General features: G+C 36.7%; 1 protein-coding gene across 2 annotated transcripts; it reads left to right on the top strand.

Moving 5' to 3' along the window:
• Positions 1–8,277: 8,277 nt before the first annotated feature.
• myhz1.1 (myosin, heavy polypeptide 1.1, skeletal muscle) lies at positions 8,278–18,800 on the top strand. 2 transcript variants are annotated; one of them, NM_001115089.2, is given in 41 exon segments: positions 8,278–8,346; positions 8,473–8,512; positions 8,908–9,129; positions 9,224–9,367; positions 9,452–9,608; positions 9,705–9,732; positions 9,837–9,951; positions 10,044–10,136; positions 10,232–10,295; positions 10,372–10,470; positions 10,558–10,661; positions 10,741–10,879; positions 11,002–11,120; positions 11,246–11,395; positions 11,477–11,647; positions 11,735–12,035; positions 12,132–12,202; positions 12,344–12,431; positions 12,537–12,654; positions 12,737–12,860; positions 12,964–13,100; positions 13,311–13,566; positions 13,650–13,892; positions 13,987–14,163; positions 14,347–14,492; positions 14,578–14,668; positions 14,764–15,153; positions 15,240–15,366; positions 15,589–15,707; positions 15,789–15,985; positions 16,079–16,262; positions 16,370–16,535; positions 16,615–16,739; positions 16,819–17,127; positions 17,288–17,491; positions 17,595–17,720; positions 17,796–17,966; positions 18,091–18,195; positions 18,286–18,381; positions 18,464–18,595; positions 18,708–18,800. In NM_001115089.2, coding segments are annotated over 39 exon segments (5,814 nt in total). In that variant the 5' UTR covers positions 8,278–8,346; positions 8,473–8,512; positions 8,908–8,922; the 3' UTR covers positions 18,729–18,800.
• The last annotated feature ends 1,984 nt before the right edge of the window (positions 18,801–20,784 follow it).

Genomic DNA, 20,784 nt, shown 5'->3' with positions numbered 1-20,784 from the left:
CATTAATTTTTTATGTTTTGCTACAAATGTTTATTATTGATCGAGCACCTGCCTTCAAGATTTTCTAGATGTGCGCACATTTCTGTTTTTTGTTGACGAAAGATAAGAGCATCTGTCTTAAACGTTATTTCACCAGAAGAGCTCCACTGGTTAGCAAACTTTGTAACTGTCAGTCCCTGGATTTCAACATGAGTCCAAAAGATTTACTTAAGTCTATGGTGGTAATTAAACTTCCGCAAGACAATGCATGCAAAGGACACCTATAAATATCTCTGTGCATATTTGACTTAATTTAATTTGTTGCTCAAGGTACAAAATGACTTCCACTGTCATTTTATTTTTGTCCAGCGATCAGTATGTTTGCTCCTAATGACAGTAGCTTCATTGAGTCACTTTAGACAAATAACTGTATGTGATTTACATTGTCAATTAAAATATTTATGATGATCACTGTTTGTTCATGACAGATTAAATGAAAGACTGGAACTGGGCCTGTAAATATGCAACATATAACACCATAGCACAGCACCATGCCATTTGGCACTATCATTTAAGTAACTTGCTGCACACATGGTGGACGTGCCAAAAATACAGCACAGGGACTCTCTGGTTACATGACAAGTCTTAAACTATTCAGGAGGAAAGAAGGTGTTGAAACGGTGAGAATGTCATCAGGCTCTGCGGGGGCCACTTTCCACCGTCTGCGGTATGAACAAGTGTAATGGCCAAATGAAGATTTACAACACAATAAAAGTTTAGTTTCAAGCATGCCAACATGTCAGAGTTGCATAGACAACAACAAAGCTTAGGAGTACTACATCTCAGTTAATGATATAAAGAGCTTTCTGAGTTTAGCTTGGGTTTACTTGGAGCACACATCTTAAGAAGTTGTAAAAAAAGATAAAGTAATAACTGCTTGTGAGTAATTTGCGTGACGGTGACTACATGAACATACTATAACGTATATGGAGACTGATAAGATTTCAATCACAAATACAAGTTATTGAAATGTAATATTTTTTTTTTTCTGAAGCATCTCCTGTAGTGAAATGGATTTTTTTTCCTCTTATAGTTTCTTTTTCACTTGTCCTACAGCCCTAACCTAATAAACACTGTGCATGTTAAGAATGTACAGAGCTCAGTGTTTATTTACCCTGCTGTAAAATAAAGAGCAAATGTCATGCGAGTGCTGATTTTAGAGGGAATCGGGCAGTAAATAATAATATTCATTCATTTTTCTTCAGCTTGGTCTGTTTTAGAGGTCACCACAGCGGAATGAACCACCAACTATTCCAGCAAATGAATTACACAGTGGATGCCTTTCTAGCTGCATCTCAGTACTGAAAACAAAGTAATAACAATATATATGCTTAAGCCAGACGCACGTTTCATGTCAGTGGCATTTTGAAAAAAAAAACGGATATACAGAATTCAGATTTATTCGCCCCTCTGTTTATTTTTTCCCCTAATTTCTGTTTAACGATGAGAAGATTCTCACAACATTTAATTTCTAAACATAATAGTTTTAATAACTCATCTCTAATATCTGATTTATTTTATCTTTGCCATGTTGACAGTAAATAATATTTACCTAGATATTTTTCAAGACACTTCTATACAGCTTAAAGTGACATTTAAAGGCTTAATTAGGTTAAATAGCCAGGGTAGGGTAATTGGGCAAATCGTTTTATATCGATGGTTTTTTCTGCAGACAATCTAAAAAATATATAGCTTAAAGGGCTAATAAATTTGACCTTTTAAAGGGTGTTTCAAATTTTTTTAAACAAAATAAAACAAATAAGACTTTCTCCAGAAGAAAAAATATTATCAGACATACTGTGGAAAAAAAAAACTTTGCTCTGTTAAACATCATTTGGGAAATAAAAAATAAAAAAAAAACTTCAGAGAGGGGGGTTGGGCTAATAATTCTGACTTCAGCTGTATATATACTCCCACATAACATTATCAGTGTGAAACTGAGGAAATCGGGTAGCTAGCATTTGTTTGTTTGGTCTTATATTTTTCCTTTAGATAGGTATGACTAAAACATTCCCCTAAAATGCTTTTTGAAATTATTGGTAATCTATCTAACTTTTACAAGTCACTGTTACTGTTATTACAAGTTACTGGGAAGGTGGACAGCAGTACAGATCATGAGGAAATGGGTATTTGTGATGACAGATGGGACGAATGCTTGAGTAAAGTACATTCATGTTCTAAGAACGCAAGAAATCATCTGATCCAACACAAGGTCAATCATAGGCTCCATTATTCTGAATCAAAACTTCATTAAATATTTCCAACAGTTTCTTCATGTAGTAATAAGTGCAACAGGAACTTTGTTTCATTCTTTGTGGGCATGCGGTAAATTACAACCATTCTGGAAAAAATATATTTAAATTTCTTCCTGAAGTGTATTCAGTGAATTTGGAAACGGATTCTGGTATTGGATTATTAGGAGCAGAGGACAGCTCTTGCAGTAGAAACTAAACACAAGCAATTTTATTTTGTATGTGTAAAATGGAAATCTGATGCTGTACCCACCTTTTGAAGTGTGGGCTAGAGAACTTGAAAATATGTAAGAAGAACTGAGATTCACACCGTGACAAATTGTCCATTTTCAGATAGATTTGGGAACCATTCATGCTTGCAGATAGACTGAACCGATAAAGACTTTTACAAGACTATTGTATGTTAATTAATTAATTTCATTATTTATTTTATAATTATCTCATAATTATTTTATAATGTCTCTTGGTTTCCTTATCCTTGCTTAAATTATTATTATTTTTGTCCCAGCCTGTTCCATATTATGATTCCTGTATATTATGCCTTTAATTATTATTTTTTTAAAGAACCTTCTACAAACATTTTGATGAGTGGGGTGGGAGGTAGTGTTTAGAGTTTCTTTTTGTAGTAAGCTAAATTCATTGTGATACAGTACTTCCAGGAGAACTTTCATATATGGTCAATCTCTCTTTTAAGGATTTAGGCTGTATGTATGTATTTAGGTTTTTTCAATGAAAATAAAAATAAAAAGTAAAAGCAAATGCTTTTTGAGGAAGATATATGCAGAATACAACTAAAATGATGAGCATCTTATACGCTGTGTAAAATGCAAGCCAGGATAATTGGCGGTTCGTTCCAGTGTGACAACCCCTAATCAATCAGGAACTAAGCTGAAAGCTGTAAAAGTGATGAGCAGCTTCTGCTTTCACGTTCAATACAACAGTATATTTAAAAATTGCAATGTAATCTATACTGAGACTTTTTCAGCACATAAAATGTTCATACATCTTTCTACAATCAGGATGTTTTCTTCTCTTAACCTTTTCACTTGTAATGTTAGAATATCTCAACTTTATACCCACAATGTTTTTACCAGCTTTAGAACACTATTATTTTTTGCATTACATGAAAATACATCAAACTTCAGTTAAGAAGTGAGGCTAATTTGAAATTCTGATCAAATCAAGTGAGTTGGCATCTTCGAATATTCTAAGTTATGCCTTGAGCTTGGCCCAAACAAACTGCAAAATCGTTCATAAGCAGAGATGAGGCTACATTTCCGACATGCAGGACCCTAATCTCTGTCCATTGACAGGCTTAAGAGTTTACACAGACCTCTCTAGTTTTTCAGACAATCTCTTGGTTTGCTTTGCTTGATTGTCTAAAAGACCGTCTCAGACCAGTGACTTTCTTGCTGAGTATTTGATGCAATTGTACTGGCATGTCTCTCTGTCAGCTTACAATGTCCCATAGGAGAGAGAGAGAGCCCACTCCACTAGGAGAATGGCATCTTCCTGGGCATGGATCAGTGGGATTTCTATTCACAATCAAATGGTCATCAGTAGGGGTGCAACAATTGACATCTCACAGTTCAGTTTTGGGGTCAGAGTTTGGATCTGACTTGCTTCCCTGAGATAAAGGAATGAGCGGTACATCACCACCAACAAAAGACAATGTAAATAACAATTTAACAAACATACAACATTAAAAACCATTCTATTCCTATAATTTACAAACAGATTAATGTATTACAAACACAATCCTCAACTCTCTGATACACTAACTACTGAAGTTATCGTATTCTTTTAACCATTCATTCATTTTCTTTTTGGCTTAGTCCAGTTATTAATCTGGGCTCGCCACAGCGGAATGAACCGCAAACTTATCCAGCATATGTTTTACGCAGTGGTTGCTCTTCCACATGCAACCCATCACTGAGAAACAACCATACACCCTTATTCACACACATACACTACGGACAATTTAGCTTACCCAATTCACCTATACCACATGTCTTTGGACTTGTGGGGGAAACCGAAGCACCTGGAGGAAACCCACACCAACATGGGGAGAATATGCAAATTTCATTCAGAAATGCCAACTGACCCAAACAAGCATTGAACCAGCAACCTTCTTGCTGTGAGGCGACAGCACTTCCCACTGCGCTATTGCGTCATTCTTCTTTTAACCATACAATCGTAAATGCTCAATTAAAAGATTAAAATAAAAGAGTATTGAATTGAATTGAATTGAATTTTATTTGACAGATTTTAGACAAACTGTACAAAAAGTATTCCATACACTTTGTTAAAAAAAACTGTAGAGGATAAAAACACAATAAAGCCCTGGGCTTATTTCCATTGTGATTCTCTGTTAAATAAAAACAATGTATGGCTTCAAAATACAAATGAAGAATAAAACAAACAGTTGCCACTGCGGTACGAACAGTCAACCTATCCAGCACATGTTCCACACAGCCAATGGCCTTCCAGCCGCAAACCTATTCACACTCAAGTAACATATAATTTAAAACATCCTCGTCCACCATGCAAACTAATTATCCTCATCAAACAACCATCTTTTGATAGCTTTTTTTGAACAACCTTAAATCTTTTATTTCCTTAATTGATTTTGGTAGTTTATTCCACATGATTGCACTTGTATATAAAAACATATTTTTTCCCCACTAAACTTCTTAATTTAAATAAGCAAATATTAATATCCCAACTCCTAGTACTGTATGAATGCTGTTGCCTCACCATTTGAAAATAGTTCATCAAATAGCTAGGAACCACATTATTAAACATTTTACGTACCATACTCCATTAGTAACAGTTAACATACCTAATTTATTAAAAGACTCTTTGTGTAAATGTGCTCTAGGATGCATTTTTAAAATTATTCGTACTAATTTATTTTGTGCCTTTTGCAATTTCTCCTTCAAATTTTGTGAGCAGCTACTGTACCAAAATGACGTAGCATAATCAAAATGGGGTTGAATTAAAGCTCCTGCCAACAATTGTAAAGAATGAACATCCAAAAGATCAGATTGCCTTGCTAAAAACCTAATTTTTCCACAAATCTTCGTAATAACTTTTTTGCCATAGCATCTCCTGATAGTTTATTATCTATTGAACAACCCAAATAGTTTATCACATTTTTGACTGAATTTTCCAATCATTAAACTTAACTACAAAATTATCATCTTTTTTAATTTCACTCTTGAAGCAAATATAATAGCCTCTGTTTTACCCATGTGTAAAGAAAGTTTGTTGTCTAAAAACCAGTTGTAAACACTTTTTAACTGTGAACTCATAATTTCTTCCAGGGCCCTTTTGTCATGATGAGATACTAAAATTGCGGCATCATCAGCATAAAGATAGAGCTCCTCTGAACACGCTATTTTTAAATCGTTAATATATAAAAGAAAAAATAATGGACCTAAAATACTTCCTTGAGGTACTCCACAATTAATTGATAAGGGAGCAGATAATACACCCTTTATATCAACTCTCTGGTTTCTATCATGCAGATATGACTCAATCCACTTTAAAGACACTTTATCAAATCCAATTGCCTTTAATTTATATAGTAAAATTTGATGGTCTACAGTGTCAAAAGCCTTCTGAAGGTCCAGCAGCACCATTCTACAATATTTGCCACCATCTACAGCTCTCCGTATTTTGTCTGTCATATGTAATATAAATGTCTCAGTGGAGTGTAATGCTCTAAAACCTGACTGTAACTCATACAAAATATGTTTTTTAGTAATATAGTTGACTATCTGTTCGTGTAAGATTTTTTCCAGAATTTTAGACATAACCCCTAAGATTGAAACAGGTCTATAGTTAATCATATCTAACGTACATCCTTTTTTATATAATGGTATAACTCTAGCACTTTTAAAATCACATGGTATTTTCCCTTGTTCAATACATAAATTTTAAAAATATGTGACACCAAGGGGGCAATCACTTTAACTGAGTCTTTAAAAAATCTAGCAGGAATATTATCAACTCCAGGAGCCTTATTTAATTTTAACTCACTAATAATTTTTAAAACTTCACTTTCTGTAACCCGTCTCAGACTAAAAGAAGCCGGAAAAATGTCCTGTTGTCTATAAAAAGAAATCACTCTACCTTCATTGTAAATATCAGGTTGCCCTGGAAGCTGACCACATAATTTTTTTGCTAACAATATAAAATACTGATTAAAAGATTCGGCAATATCCTTCGGATGAACTATTAATTTGTCTTCTACCTTTAAGTTAATTTTAGATGATTTCCTTCTTTTAGCATTTGAATAACCTAGATTTCTCAGTACACCCCAAAGTTTTTTTTGGATCAAATTTATTTTCATTTATCTTATCCTTAAAAAAAAAAAAAACCTTTTTGCTTCTCTTATTTTGTTCCTAACCTCATTTCTCTTTAATTTATAAAACTAATAACTGCTACACTCACTATGCTTCCTAAACTTGGCAAAACTCGCATCTCTTATCTTTAACAGTTGTAATAATTTCATCTGTCATCTGTATTTACTGTAAATAAACTACATGCATAATGGTACCCGGTCTCTTCTGCCAGTATTCATCAGCTCATACTCTGCTTAAAATAACACACGTGAACGTTACTGCTGAAAGCCGAAACACTGAAGAGAAACTCCACAGATGCACAGCTCCACAAATTTTACCAAATGACTGAAGTGAAAGAAAAAAAAAAATCTTGGGAGAAACCAGGTTCAGCTGGGCACAATTATTTCTCCTCTGGCCAAATGTCTTGTGCAGAACTGAAGTCTGGTTGCCAGAAGCTTGAGAAAGATGGATGTCCATTGTGTGGGCAGGGTCACCGGCGGGTGTTCAGAGGGATTTAGTCTATCGCTCTTGACTCACCCATGACCTTAACCACATCTGCTCAGGTTACGAGCTGGATACAGATTATGTAGACTTCAAAATTAGGAAAAGCAGGCTAATATAAGCGTAGATGCCATTAAAATTTTGTCTTTTTATGAAGTGTTCCCAGCTTCAAGTACAGTATCAACAGAAAGGTTCAGAGTGTACAGATTTGACTGCTGACTGATACACTCACTTGTATAATAATTAATTTTCACACACCAGTCTCTGTACTGCATGTTGCTACATTAGACAATACTGAAATAAACTTCACCTGTTGTGTCCTATCTATTAATAAATAAAAGCAGGACTGAAAGCACAGAATATTATATCACTGCAATGTCACAAATGTTTCTAAAATCACTGTCAAGTCCACTGGTCGATCTGTTGATCTGTCTTATAAATGAAATGAATCTAAGAATTCTGAATTTAAACTAAACTAACTAAAATGAACAAAAGGTTACAGTGCATTTGTACTGGAACAATTTCGAACAGTCATTCTTATAAAATCATAACTTTTGTAACATGTAAGACAAAACAATAGATGTGACCCTTGCACATGCTTGTCTATGGAATGTAAACTCAAACAAACTCTTTAAAAGTTTCAAAAATCTAAATGATTTAGCAGTGCCAACGAGAGTTTAATAAAAATGCCAAATTATAGAAAACAATCGCATTCTAAAATCAACTAATTTTGCACATTTTGAAAAATAATCAGCCATAACGTAATGATCTAAATATATAACGTGATTTATTTAGTTTTGATCAATGTAACCTTATACAGGCAATCTCATCAAGAAATAGACTATACCTTGAATCATTTTTAATCTTTTGTTTTCTGTTTCATGTTTACAGATACAATGTGTATCACCTTAAAGGTCATCTGTAATCTATATATATATATATATATATATATATATATATATATATATATATATATATATATATATATATATATATATATATATATATATTATCTCACAGTTAACTCTTTAAAAAAAATTGTTTCCATTTTGTGGTCCCCAAGTATGTTTGCAAACTCCACCTTTAGCCATATTTGGTACATGACATATTTAACTTCTGCACTGCTTGCAATTCAAGTACAGTATAAAGAGCTTGAGCTGGACTGGAGATCTCTGCGTTCAGAAGATCAGCCAGGCTTGATTGTGGTGAGTTTACACAGTTTTTTTTTTTCTTCAGAAAATATGCAGTTTTTTTAAAAAAAAATAAGGGATGTTATTTGATAACTATCAATTGTTTGTAATAAAGTTTACATATTACTGTGTGTTTTGCAGTGTTGCAGAATTTCATCAGAAACTGTGGGAGTGTGGTCAGGTAAATATGCAAAAAATTGTATTAAAATTAAACATAAAATGCATTAGTGCTCTGGTGCTGTGTAGGAATAAAGACATTTATATATATATATATATATATATATATATATATATATATATATAAGCAATATCCATGCTTTAAACTACAGTTCTCTGTGCATAAATCTGTAGAGTTTAGTTCAAATCCTCCTCAATCCTATGTACCTGTAACTTGCTAGTAGGTTTGAAGACCTTATTAGTTTGCTCAAGTGTCCTTGATTATAGTTGGAGCTGAAATCTGTAAGTTAATAAGTAACCTTAAGTAGTAAATCAAATATATTTAAAGTAAGTTAAGGGATTTTAACCTAACTGTAACTTTAATAATTTTTTGATGATTGTGACAATCTTTAAATTTAGAAGTAAGCCGCCATCATGAGTACTGACGCGGAGATGGCCGTTTATGGCAAGGCTGCCATTTACCTCCGTAAGCCTGAGAAGGAGAGAGTTGAGGCTCAGAACAAACCCTTTGATGCCAAAACCGCTTGTTATGTGGTTGATGACAAAGAGCTGTACGTCAAGGGAACAATCAAGAGCAAAGATGGTGGCAAAGTCACTGTTATTACACTTGACACTAAGGAGGTAATTTTTTTTACATTTCAGAATGATTAAAATAAATTATTATTACAATAACACAGTCTTGATAAATCTATTATTGACTGTATGACTTTTATAGGAGAAAGTTGTTAAGGAGGATGATGTCCACCCAATGAATCCTCCCAAGTTTGACAAGATTGAGGACATGGCCATGATGACCCATCTCAATGAACCCTCTGTGCTGTATAACCTCAAAGAGCGTTATGCAGCATGGATGATCTACGTAAGTTCTGAAACAACCTACAACAGCACTTCAAGACATTTAGTCTGTGTGTTTGCCATCTGACCACTTCTCTCCTCATTTCAGACCTACTCTGGGCTGTTCTGCGCCACTGTGAACCCCTACAAGTGGCTCCCAGTGTATGACGCAGAAGTGGTTGCTGCCTACAGAGGCAAGAAGCGTATGGAGGCTCCACCCCACATCTTCTCTGTCTCTGACAACGCCTATCAGTTCATGCTGACTGGTGAGATCTCATTTACAAGATCTGAATTACACACAAGTTCACATTCATCATTTTAACAAAACAATTGCTAAAACATTATTACCTTTGCATTTACAGACAGAGAGAACCAGTCTGTCCTGATTACGTATGTATCTAATCTAATAGAGATGCTGAGAACAGGTTTATTTTCCTCTGGTGCAACTTCTACATGTCTTATCACCTTCTGTCTTCTTGTCTCTCATAAACCAGTGGAGAATCTGGTGCTGGAAAGACTGTGAACACCAAACGTGTCATTCAGTACTTTGCCACTGTTGCAGTTCAGGGCCCTGAAAAGAAGAAAGAGCAAGCTTCTGGCAAAATGCAGGCATGAGATAAAAATATATATATAGAAAATATTCTGAAAGCAGTGTTTAGAAATGAATTAGAAAATTTATGAAACCTTGCCGTACAACACAGGGCTCTCTTGAGGATCAGATCATTGCTGCCAACCCTCTGCTTGAGGCTTATGGTAATGCCAAGACTGTGAGAAATGACAACTCCTCTCGTTTTGTAAGTCAAATCTTAATCAGTTGGTTTTTCTATAAATTGGTTTTATTTTGATTCTAATTGTTGTTATTATTGTTTTGTTATTATGTTTAAAACAGGGTAAATTCATCAGAATCCATTTCGGCACATCTGGAAAACTGGCTAGTGCTGACATTGAGACATGTAGGTGGACGTGATTTAATCTGTCTTTGTCTGTCACTCTTCAGATGATTGTGACTCAAGTTGATTCTCTCAACAGATCTGCTGGAGAAATCTAGAGTGACATTCCAGCTTCCAGATGAGAGAGGCTACCACATCTTCTACCAGATGATGACCAACCACAAGCCTGAGCTGATTGGTAGATGCACATATTTTATTCAGTGCATGTAATTGTAAATGTAATATTGTAAAACTGCATAATAAATGTTCTGCTCTTATTTTACAGAAATGACGCTCATCACCACCAACCCCTATGACTTCCCCATGTGCAGTCAGGGTCAGATCACAGTGGCAAGCATTGATGATAAAGAGGAGCTGGTTGCTACTGATGTGAGTCAATGTTTGATTATTGATATATTCTATATAGATATGACAGATCGTGGGTCTCATTCTTCTCTGTAATCTCCAGACTGCTATTGACATTCTGGGCTTCAATAATGAAGAGAAAATGGGCATCTACAAGTTCACTGGAGCTGTGCTTCATCATGGTAACATGAAGTTCAAGCAGAAGCAGCGTGAGGAGCAGGCAGAGCCTGACGGCACAGAGGGTGAGACTCAGATGCACTAATGTGTGTCATCCCATGCAGATCATTGTTTCTGTTTATAAGCAAAAATGGTTGATTATTCAAGGCAAGAAAAGGAATCATATTTTCAAATGTTTGTATTGCAGAGGCTGACAAAATTGGTTACCTTCTGGGTTTGAACTCTGCTGATATGCTGAAGGCTTTGTGCTACCCCAGAGTCAAGGTCGGAAATGAGTTTGTGACCAAAGGACAGACTGTACCACAGGTATGTAGTAACATTTTCAGCATGCTGTTGTCTTTTATTAGAAACTCATCTAACTAGTTATCACTAGATTTATATATATATAAAGCTAACATTCTGATACAACTGTAACTTTGTTCAACTTACAGGTGTACAACTCTGTTAGCGCCTTGTCCAAATCTATCTATGAGAGGATGTTCTTGTGGATGGTCGTTCGTATCAACCAGATGTTGGACACAAAACAACAAAGAAATTTCTTCATTGGTGTGCTGGATATTGCTGGCTTTGAGATCTTTGATGTAAGAAGGATTCTTTCATTTCTTTATACTTCAAACTGAGACATATTCAGTAGTCAGTAAGTAATCCTGTTTCTTCTCTAGTTCAACAGCATGGAGCAGCTGTGCATCAACTTCACTAATGAGAAACTGCAACAGTTTTTCAACCACCACATGTTTGTGCTGGAACAAGAGGAGTACAAGAAGGAGGGCATTGTTTGGGAGTTCATTGACTTCGGCATGGACTTGGCCGCTTGCATTGAGCTCATTGAGAAGGTTTTTACTGGTTTATGTATTTGTTTCCATTGTCTATTCTCAGATTCATTCAATTCTTATTAACAAACAACCTTCTTTTATAAACAGCCCTTAGGTATCTTCTCCATCCTTGAAGAGGAGTGCATGTTCCCCAAGGCTACAGACACTTCCTTCAAGAACAAGCTGTATGATCAGCATCTTGGCAAGTGCAATGCTTTCCAGAAACCAAAGCCTGCCAAAGGCAAGGCTGAGGCCCACTTCTCCCTGGTCCACTATGCTGGAACTGTGGACTACAACATTTCTGGCTGGCTGGACAAGAACAAGGATCCACTGAACGAGTCTGTTGTGCAGCTGTACCAGAAATCATCTGTCAAACTGCTGGCTACTCTCTACCCACCTGTTGTTGAGGGTAATTAAGCAACATCAGTTTAACTTTGAGTCAAATTTACAATTGTTACTCTTTCTGTTAATTACAATACATGCTTTTTTCCCATTAAATTAATAGAGACTGGCGGCGGAAAGAAGGGAGGAAAGAAGAAGGGTGGTTCCATGCAGACTGTGTCTTCCCAGTTTAGGGTATATGTTTCATTTTTGTTTTGAGACCAAATGCAAACAATTATCAAAGCTGAATACATTGAAATGATTTTTTCTTAAGAAATAATACATCAAAAACTAAGAATGTGAATACAAAATCTAAAACTTTTTATGACTAAACAGGAGAACTTGGGCAAGCTCATGACCAACTTGAGGAGCACTCACCCTCACTTTGTGCGTTGTCTGATTCCCAATGAGTCCAAGACTCCAGGTAAATAAATAAAGGGACAGATGTGTTGACATGAACACAGCATGTAATATTGATCACTATAATGCTAAAAATTACCAACATCATAGAGTAAACTGTTTCTTATAGGTCTTATGGAGAACTTCCTGGTTATCCACCAGCTGAGGTGTAACGGTGTACTGGAGGGTATCAGAATCTGCAGAAAGGGTTTCCCCAGCAGAATCCTCTATGCTGACTTCAAGCAGAGGTAAATGTGACTTCATAAAAATGTAATTTACTGTAAGAGTCTGTTAATTAAAGGTTATAAACCACTGTCGAATTTTCCACAGATACAAGGTGCTGAATGCCAGTGTTATCCCAGAAGGACAGTTCATTGACAACAAGAAGGCCAGCGAGAAACTCCTGGGATCTATTGATGTTAATCATGACGAGTACAGATTTGGACACACAAAGGTTCATATTTTGATCTACAGCAAGTGAAACATTCAGTAATCATGAGTTTTTAAACAAGCTCACTGTGTATAAATCAATATCCTGTGACATATTCTGAATTCAGGTGTTCTTCAAAGCTGGTCTTCTGGGTACTCTTGAGGAGATGCGTGATGAGAAACTGGCTAGTCTGGTCACAATGACTCAGGCTCTCTGCCGTGCTTACCTGATGAGGAGAGAGTTTGTAAAGATGATGGAGAGGAGGTAAGGAAAAGCATGATAGATACATACCTCTGATTCAATTAATTATGTAATTAATTTGGTACAAACCTTGTTAGTGATTTAATTACAAACAACAAATACTCATAACTTATCAACAAAAAATTATATACAGCAGAAAAAAAGCTTTCCAAGCTATTAAATAGTAATTTAAGCAATAGTTCTAACATGTAATCATCTAAATTGTTTCATTAGAGATGCAATTTACACCATCCAGTACAATGTCCGCTCATTCATGAATGTCAAACACTGGCCATGGATGAAGGTATACTACAAGATTAAGCCTCTGCTGAAGAGTGCTGAGACTGAGAAAGAGCTGGCAACCATGAAAGAGGACTTTGTCAAATGCAAAGAAGATCTAGCCAAGGCTGAAGCTAAAAAGAAGGAGCTGGAAGAGAAGATGGTGGCACTGCTGCAAGAGAAAAATGATCTGCAGCTGGCAGTGGCTTCTGTGAGTATTCTTAATTTAATAAACTCAATTTCATCTCCATTCAAATTGGTTTGCAATAACAGAACAATGTGCTTTCTTAACAGGAATCAGAGAATCTCTCAGATGCTGAGGAAAGATGTGAGGGTCTGATCAAGAGCAAAATCCAGCTTGAGGCTAAACTCAAAGAGACAACTGAGAGACTGGAGGATGAGGAAGAAATCAATGCTGAACTGACAGCCAAGAAGAGGAAACTGGAGGACGAGTGCTCTGAGCTGAAGAAGGACATTGATGACCTGGAGCTCACCTTGGCTAAAGTGGAAAAGGAGAAACATGCCACTGAGAATAAGGTTTTTTTTTTTTTAGACATAATCTGTCATCTTTTGATTATGCAAATAATAAATAAAACATTACTAAATATATTTGATACAAATAATCACACAGGTCAAGAACTTGACAGAGGAAATGGCAGCTCAAGATGAGAGCATTGGTAAGCTTACAAAGGAGAAGAAAGCCCTCCAAGAGGCACATCAGCAGACTCTGGATGATCTCCAGGCTGAGGAGGACAAAGTCAACACCCTGACCAAATCCAAGACAAAGCTTGAGCAGCAAGTTGATGATGTAAGTTGTTGTCATGGGGTTATTATTTTAGTATTTGTTCATACCACACGAATAATGGTATGGAATAAATATTAAAATAACAATGTATTAGACATATTGCTATTGATTTTAAAATGAATCATAACGATCTAATAATAATTTGTGCACCTAATTAATGTCATGTCAACTTTACAAATAACTTAGCTGGAAGGTTCCCTTGAGCAAGAGAAGAAGCTCCGTATGGACCTGGAGAGAGCCAAGAGAAAGCTTGAAGGAGACCTGAAATTGGCTCAAGAGTCCATCATGGACCTGGAGAATGACAAGCAGCAGTCTGAAGAGAAGCTGAAGAAGTAGGGATTCTTTGTAAATTCTATATTAGAGTGATTGTTAATTTGTTTTCAAATCACACATAACGTTTTCCTATTTTACACACAGGAAAGACTTTGAAACAAGCCAGCTCCTCAGCAAGATTGAAGATGAACAATCTTTGGGTGCTCAGCTCCAGAAGAAGATCAAGGAGCTTCAGGTACATTTTTTTTTAATTAAAATGTATTAAAAACAATGTTAAAGGCAAAGATGAAACAAAGACTAAACAGGCTTTATTATTGTCTGAATCCATAGGCTCGCATTGAGGAACTGGAGGAAGAGATTGAGGCTGAGCGTGCTGCTCGTGCCAAGGTTGAGAAGCAGAGAGCCGATCTTTCCAGGGAACTTGAGGAGATCAGTGAGAGGCTTGAGGAGGCTGGAGGAGCCACTGCTGCTCAGATTGAGATGAATAAGAAGCGTGAAGCTGAATTCCAGAAGCTGCGTCGTGATCTTGAAGAGTCCACCCTTCAGCATGAAGCTACTGCTGCTGCCCTGCGCAAGAAGCAGGCAGACAGTGTGGCCGAGCTGGGAGAGCAAATCGACAACCTGCAGCGTGTCAAGCAGAAGCTTGAGAAAGAGAAGAGTGAATACAAAATGGAGATCGATGATCTTTCCAGCAACATGGAGGCTGTTGCCAAAGCAAAGGTTTGAGAATTGTTGAAGAATTGTAAATTAAGTATTTTTTTAATTTGGTTCAAATTTATAACAATCAAATAACTTCATTTTTACAGGCCAATCTTGAGAAGATGTGCCGCACACTTGAGGACCAACTTAGTGAAATTAAGTCCAAGAATGATGAGAACCTTCGCCAGATAAATGATCTCAGTGCTCAAAGAGCAAGACTTCAAACTGAAAATGGTAACTTATGATGACAATGAACAATATGCATTTTTTTTTATTTATGTCAATGATTAATCAAGAAAAAGGATAATTTATTAGTCAAACGAAGTCATATTTCAGCAAACACAATTTTAAAAAATTCAGTAGTCAACTGATAAACTATTAATTACAAAGAATATGTTTGATATTAGCTAATAGAGTTACTGTACTAATCTGACACAACAATGTAAATCTTAAAAGGTGAGTTTGGCCGTCAGCTTGAGGAGAAGGAAGCTCTGGTTTCTCAGCTCACAAGAGGAAAACAGGCTTTCACTCAGCAAATTGAGGAGCTTAAGAGACAGATTGAAGAGGAGGTTAAGGTAATACAATATTAAATATACATTTATATATCCCACATTTACTATAGAGCCAGGTTAATAGTATGTGACTTTGCCTTCTAGGCTAAGAATGCACTGGCCCATGCTGTACAATCAGCCCGTCATGACTGCGACCTGCTCCGTGAGCAGTTTGAGGAAGAGCAGGAGGCAAAGGCTGAGCTGCAGCGGGGAATGTCAAAGGCCAACAGTGAGGTTGCTCAGTGGAGAACCAAATATGAAACTGATGCCATCCAGCGCACAGAAGAACTTGAAGAGTCCAAGTATGAACTTCAAAAGAAATGAGACTTCGTTTTTTTTTTTTAAATTTGGGTGACTGCATGCATTTTTATTTATGACCGTGAAATCTTTAACAGGAAGAAGCTGGCTCAGCGTCTGCAAGAGGCAGAGGAACAAATTGAGGCAGTGAACTCCAAATGTGCATCTCTGGAGAAGACCAAACAAAGACTCCAGGGTGAAGTGGAGGACCTCATGATTGATGTGGAGAGAGCCAACGCTTTGGCTGCCAACCTTGACAAAAAGCAGAGGAACTTTGACAAGGTTAAATTTGGAGTCATGTTGTGATGTGATGTTCTATTTCAGAAAGTAGTATTAGCTTTCTTCTGGAGAATATAAGTTGAACAAACCCGATATATTCCACCCTAAAGGTCCTGGCAGAATGGAAGCAGAAATATGAGGAAGGTCAGGCAGAGCTGGAAGGTGCCCAGAAAGAAGCTCGTTCACTCAGCACTGAGCTGTTCAAGATGAAGAACTCCTATGAGGAGACTCTGGATCAGCTGGAGACCCTCAAGAGAGAGAACAAGAATCTGCAGCGTAAGAATCGAACAGTTAAAATAAAAAATCTGATGAATGCATGTTCTTTGTGATACAAATTTTATTTTTCATTCTACAGAGGAGATTTCAGATCTGACAGAGCAATTAGGTGAGACTGGTAAGAGCATCCATGAGCTGGAGAAGTCCAAGAAGGCAGTGGAGACTGAGAAGGCAGAGATTCAGACTGCCCTGGAGGAGGCTGAAGTGAGTATCCGGAGATGGAGATTTATATGGGGTTATCTCTAAAACATTTTATACTATAAATTATTTATCTTTGTCATAGGGCACTCTGGAGCATGAGGAGTCCAAGATTCTTCGTGTCCAGCTTGAGCTAAACCAGGTCAAGAGTGAGATCGACAGGAAGCTTGCAGAAAAGGATGAGGAGATCGAGCAGATCAAGAGGAACAGTCAGAGAATTACTGATTCCATGCAGAGCACTCTGGACTCTGAGGTCAGGAGCAGGAATGATGCTCTGAGAATCAAGAAGAAGATGGAGGGAGATCTTAATGAGATGGAGATTCAGCTGAGCCATGCCAATCGCCAGGCTGCTGAGGCCCAGAAACAGCTCAGAAATGTTCAGGCACAACTCAAGGTATGTCTTTCTCTTTAGGTGCATATATATATATATATATATATATATATATATATATATATATATATATATATATATATATATATATATATATATTTCTTCTCAAATTTAATCTACACAACACACAAAAAGCTTACTGTAAAACTGTTGTTGTGTTTAGGATGCCCAGCTGCACCTTGATGATGCCGTGAGAGGACAGGAAGACATGAAGGAGCAGGTGGCCATGGTGGAGCGCAGAAATACTCTGATGCAGTCTGAGATTGAAGAGCTAAGAGCTGCTCTGGAGCAGACAGAGAGAGGACGCAAAGTGGCTGAACAAGAGCTGGTGGATGCCAGTGAGCGTGTTGGGCTGCTGCACTCTCAGGTAAAAGCATAATGGCTTCGTTTTTTGCTTTCTGTTGCGCAATGTCATTAAGATAGTTGAAAGCATCTTCCAATACATTTATCTTGTTGCTTCCATGTTGTAGAACACGAGTCTTCTGAACACCAAGAAGAAGCTTGAGGCTGACCTTGTTCAGATCCAGAGTGAAGTTGAAGACACTGTACAGGAAGCCAGAAATGCAGAGGAGAAGGCCAAGAAGGCCATCACTGATGTGAGCAACAGAACAACAGTTTCAAAGTGTATTAAAAAAAAAAGAGTCTAATGGAGATTTGTGTTCATGTAAAAGGCTGCAATGATGGCAGAGGAGCTGAAGAAGGAGCAGGACACCAGTGCTCACCTTGAGAGGATGAAGAAGAATCTTGAGGTCACAGTCAAGGACCTGCAGCATCGTCTGGATGAGGCTGAGAATCTGGCCATGAAGGGAGGAAAGAAACAACTCCAGAAACTGGAGTCCAGAGTAAGCAGGATTTTATTCTCATCTTAATCATTATCATGTTAATAGTAAATCAGGTTGGAACACTCAGAAATAGTCATAGTCAAAACTTATTTAAGAAAATAGTTTAATAATGTGTTTTATTTAGGTTCGTGAGCTTGAGAGTGAAGTTGAGGCAGAGCAGAGACGTGGAGCTGATGCTGTTAAAGGCGTCCGCAAATATGAGAGGAGAGTCAAGGAGCTCACCTACCAGGTAAAGACATCCAAGAAAAAGTTTAGATCATGTAAACATAAAATTAAAGTTTGTTAAAATGGATCATATTAATCTGTTCACTATATACAGACTGAGGAGGACAAGAAGAACGTCAACAGGCTGCAGGATCTGGTTGATAAGCTTCAGCTGAAGGTCAAGGCTTACAAGAGACAGTCTGAAGAAGCTGTGAGTTCCTCATTTGAGAACTTAAACACCTGTGAACTTCCAAGATGTTCTTTTACTGATGCAGTTGTATGTGACTTTGCAGGAGGAACAAGCCAACTCTCACCTGTCCAAGTTGAGGAAGGTGCAGCATGAGCTGGAGGAGGCTGAGGAGCGCGCTGACATTGCCGAGTCCCAGGTCAACAAGCTCAGAGCCAAGAGCCGTGACAGTGGAAAGGTAATTGGTTATTTTTGATTCATGTGTTTTTAGACTTAACACAGTTTGGAACAATCACGTCATATATTTTGTTTTATACTGATCATGTGTTTGTTTACTCCTTTTATTCAAGGGCAAAGATGCAGCTGAGTGAACAAAGCTGAAGGAACCTGCTTCAGCACACCTCTAAACCTGTGAAATGAATAAACCTGGACTAAAATCAGCAGCTTTTATTGTATTTCATTTTCTCCATTTTATTGGTTCATTCACTAGTTGTTGTGGTTTTACCCTTACATATTTCATGATAAACTAGAACACTTGATAGGTATGTGACTTAAGAAGCAGTTTATGAAATAGGTTCAATAAACAGAACTTTGGTGTAATATTAGATTTTATATTCCTCATTATCATTTTGACAAAAGGAAAGCACTAAAAAACAAGCAAATAATAATGCAAAAACAAAAATGAAAAAATAAAACTACAAACAGTAGCAAGTTTCAGAACATTATTCAGAACTTAAACACATTAATGGTTGATATACACAGCTTAAAACAATTTAAAAAGCATTAATTTAGAGAGAGAGAGAGAAAAAAAACACAGATAAGCCCAGTCCACGTGGTTTTGCTCTTTTCCAAATCTTTTTTGTGTAAATATGATATTTTATTCTAACTATATCAATACAAGTATTGAATACAGAACAGCACATACAGTGTGGCAGAAATGTGACTGGTAATGGTTCTGTGCTGTATAATGTTTCTGTGCTGTAAGCCATATTGTGATGACTGTTTTTTGCACACATATTTTGCAATTGTGAAAATTAACTCAGCATATCTAACACACCTATACTGCCCTAATTTGCAAATGCATATCATTAAAGTTAGGATGGTGGTAATACCTAAATTACATTTCTAATCTAATTTTAACATAAATGAAATGAACACTGCATGGGTATGACTGAGTAACACCCTTAGCCATAAAGTGAATGTAGAATTTTAGCAACTTTACAGTTTAAATAATAATAAAATGAAACACCGACTTATTAGCCAATTCAAATCATTAAAAAGTAGATTAATATATAAAAAAATCTGAATTATAATGTTTAATAACTAAAATTCATTCTAACATGGTATTGCAATTTCAGATTCATTCTAATATTATATTATAGTTTATTATTATTATTATAGAACTGACTGATCATTTCCTCAAAAGGCAACATGGTTGCACACATATTAAACACCTCACAGTACACATTATAGATATTCAATACTTGTTTATGCTTCAGTAACTATAATCACAGCCTTTTGAACTTTATTTTTCCACACTTAGCCATATTGTGATAACTGTTTTTTGAACACAAATTTTACAAGTTTGTCCCTTACCCTTGGTAATGAAGACTCTTCTTACATGTTTAAAGGTCTCCTATCATGCAAAATCAACCGTTGGAAATATGTGTAGGAAAAGTGTGTACAGCAAACGCAGGTCTTTTTAAACCAATTTTAAAAACTAAACTAGGACCCAAATCCAAGCTATTTTGAGGCCCACCTGCGGTACTATGATGTAAAGGTGTGGTTATCCCTGACTACCGATATTGATTGATTATAAGCATTAATACAATTCAGGCTTTTAATAAAGAAAAGTCAGTAAAATAACTATGTAATTCATAGACTCTCTAACCACCCAATAGTATCTGGATGCAGCCTTTATAATGCAAGCTGAGATTGCATCACTTAGCGATGCAATGTCAGAAACAATGCACTCAATAGAGCGGCTAGAGTTAGGGTTGGGGTTAGGTGAGCGCATCAAAAAGCATTGGATGCGGCTCAGATTGCACTGTACCAGGTCTGCATCCAGACCCCTCTCTAACAACCACAGCTGCATGTCAGTACATAACTATAAACAACGATACTTCAATCACACATCAGGAATCCCAGTTTGTGGACATTACTTCATGTTCCTCTAACATTTGCTACAATAAGATGTGCAAAGACAACTGTGTGTTTGAGCACGCACAGCAGAGTTTGTAACAGCATTTGTGTGAGGCTCATTCATCGCTGAAGAAAGGCTGAATAAGCTCCACAACTATCAAATAACCATGATCACTGTGGTATTTGGGTTTCTGCTTCATCAGTGTAATTGCTGTCCATGCTTGTGCTTTTTATCTGATATCCTGAACCACACATGCCAGAACAGGGGGCGGGGAGAACTAGTTC

This window comes from Danio rerio, chromosome 5 (assembly GCF_052040795.2).
Source record: "Danio rerio strain M-AB ecotype USA chromosome 5, GRCz13ab, whole genome shotgun sequence".
Lineage (NCBI taxonomy): Eukaryota > Metazoa > Chordata > Actinopteri > Cypriniformes > Danionidae > Danio > Danio rerio.
Note: the sequence above shows the minus strand (reverse complement) of the source record. Positions and strands in the feature narration are given on the sequence as shown.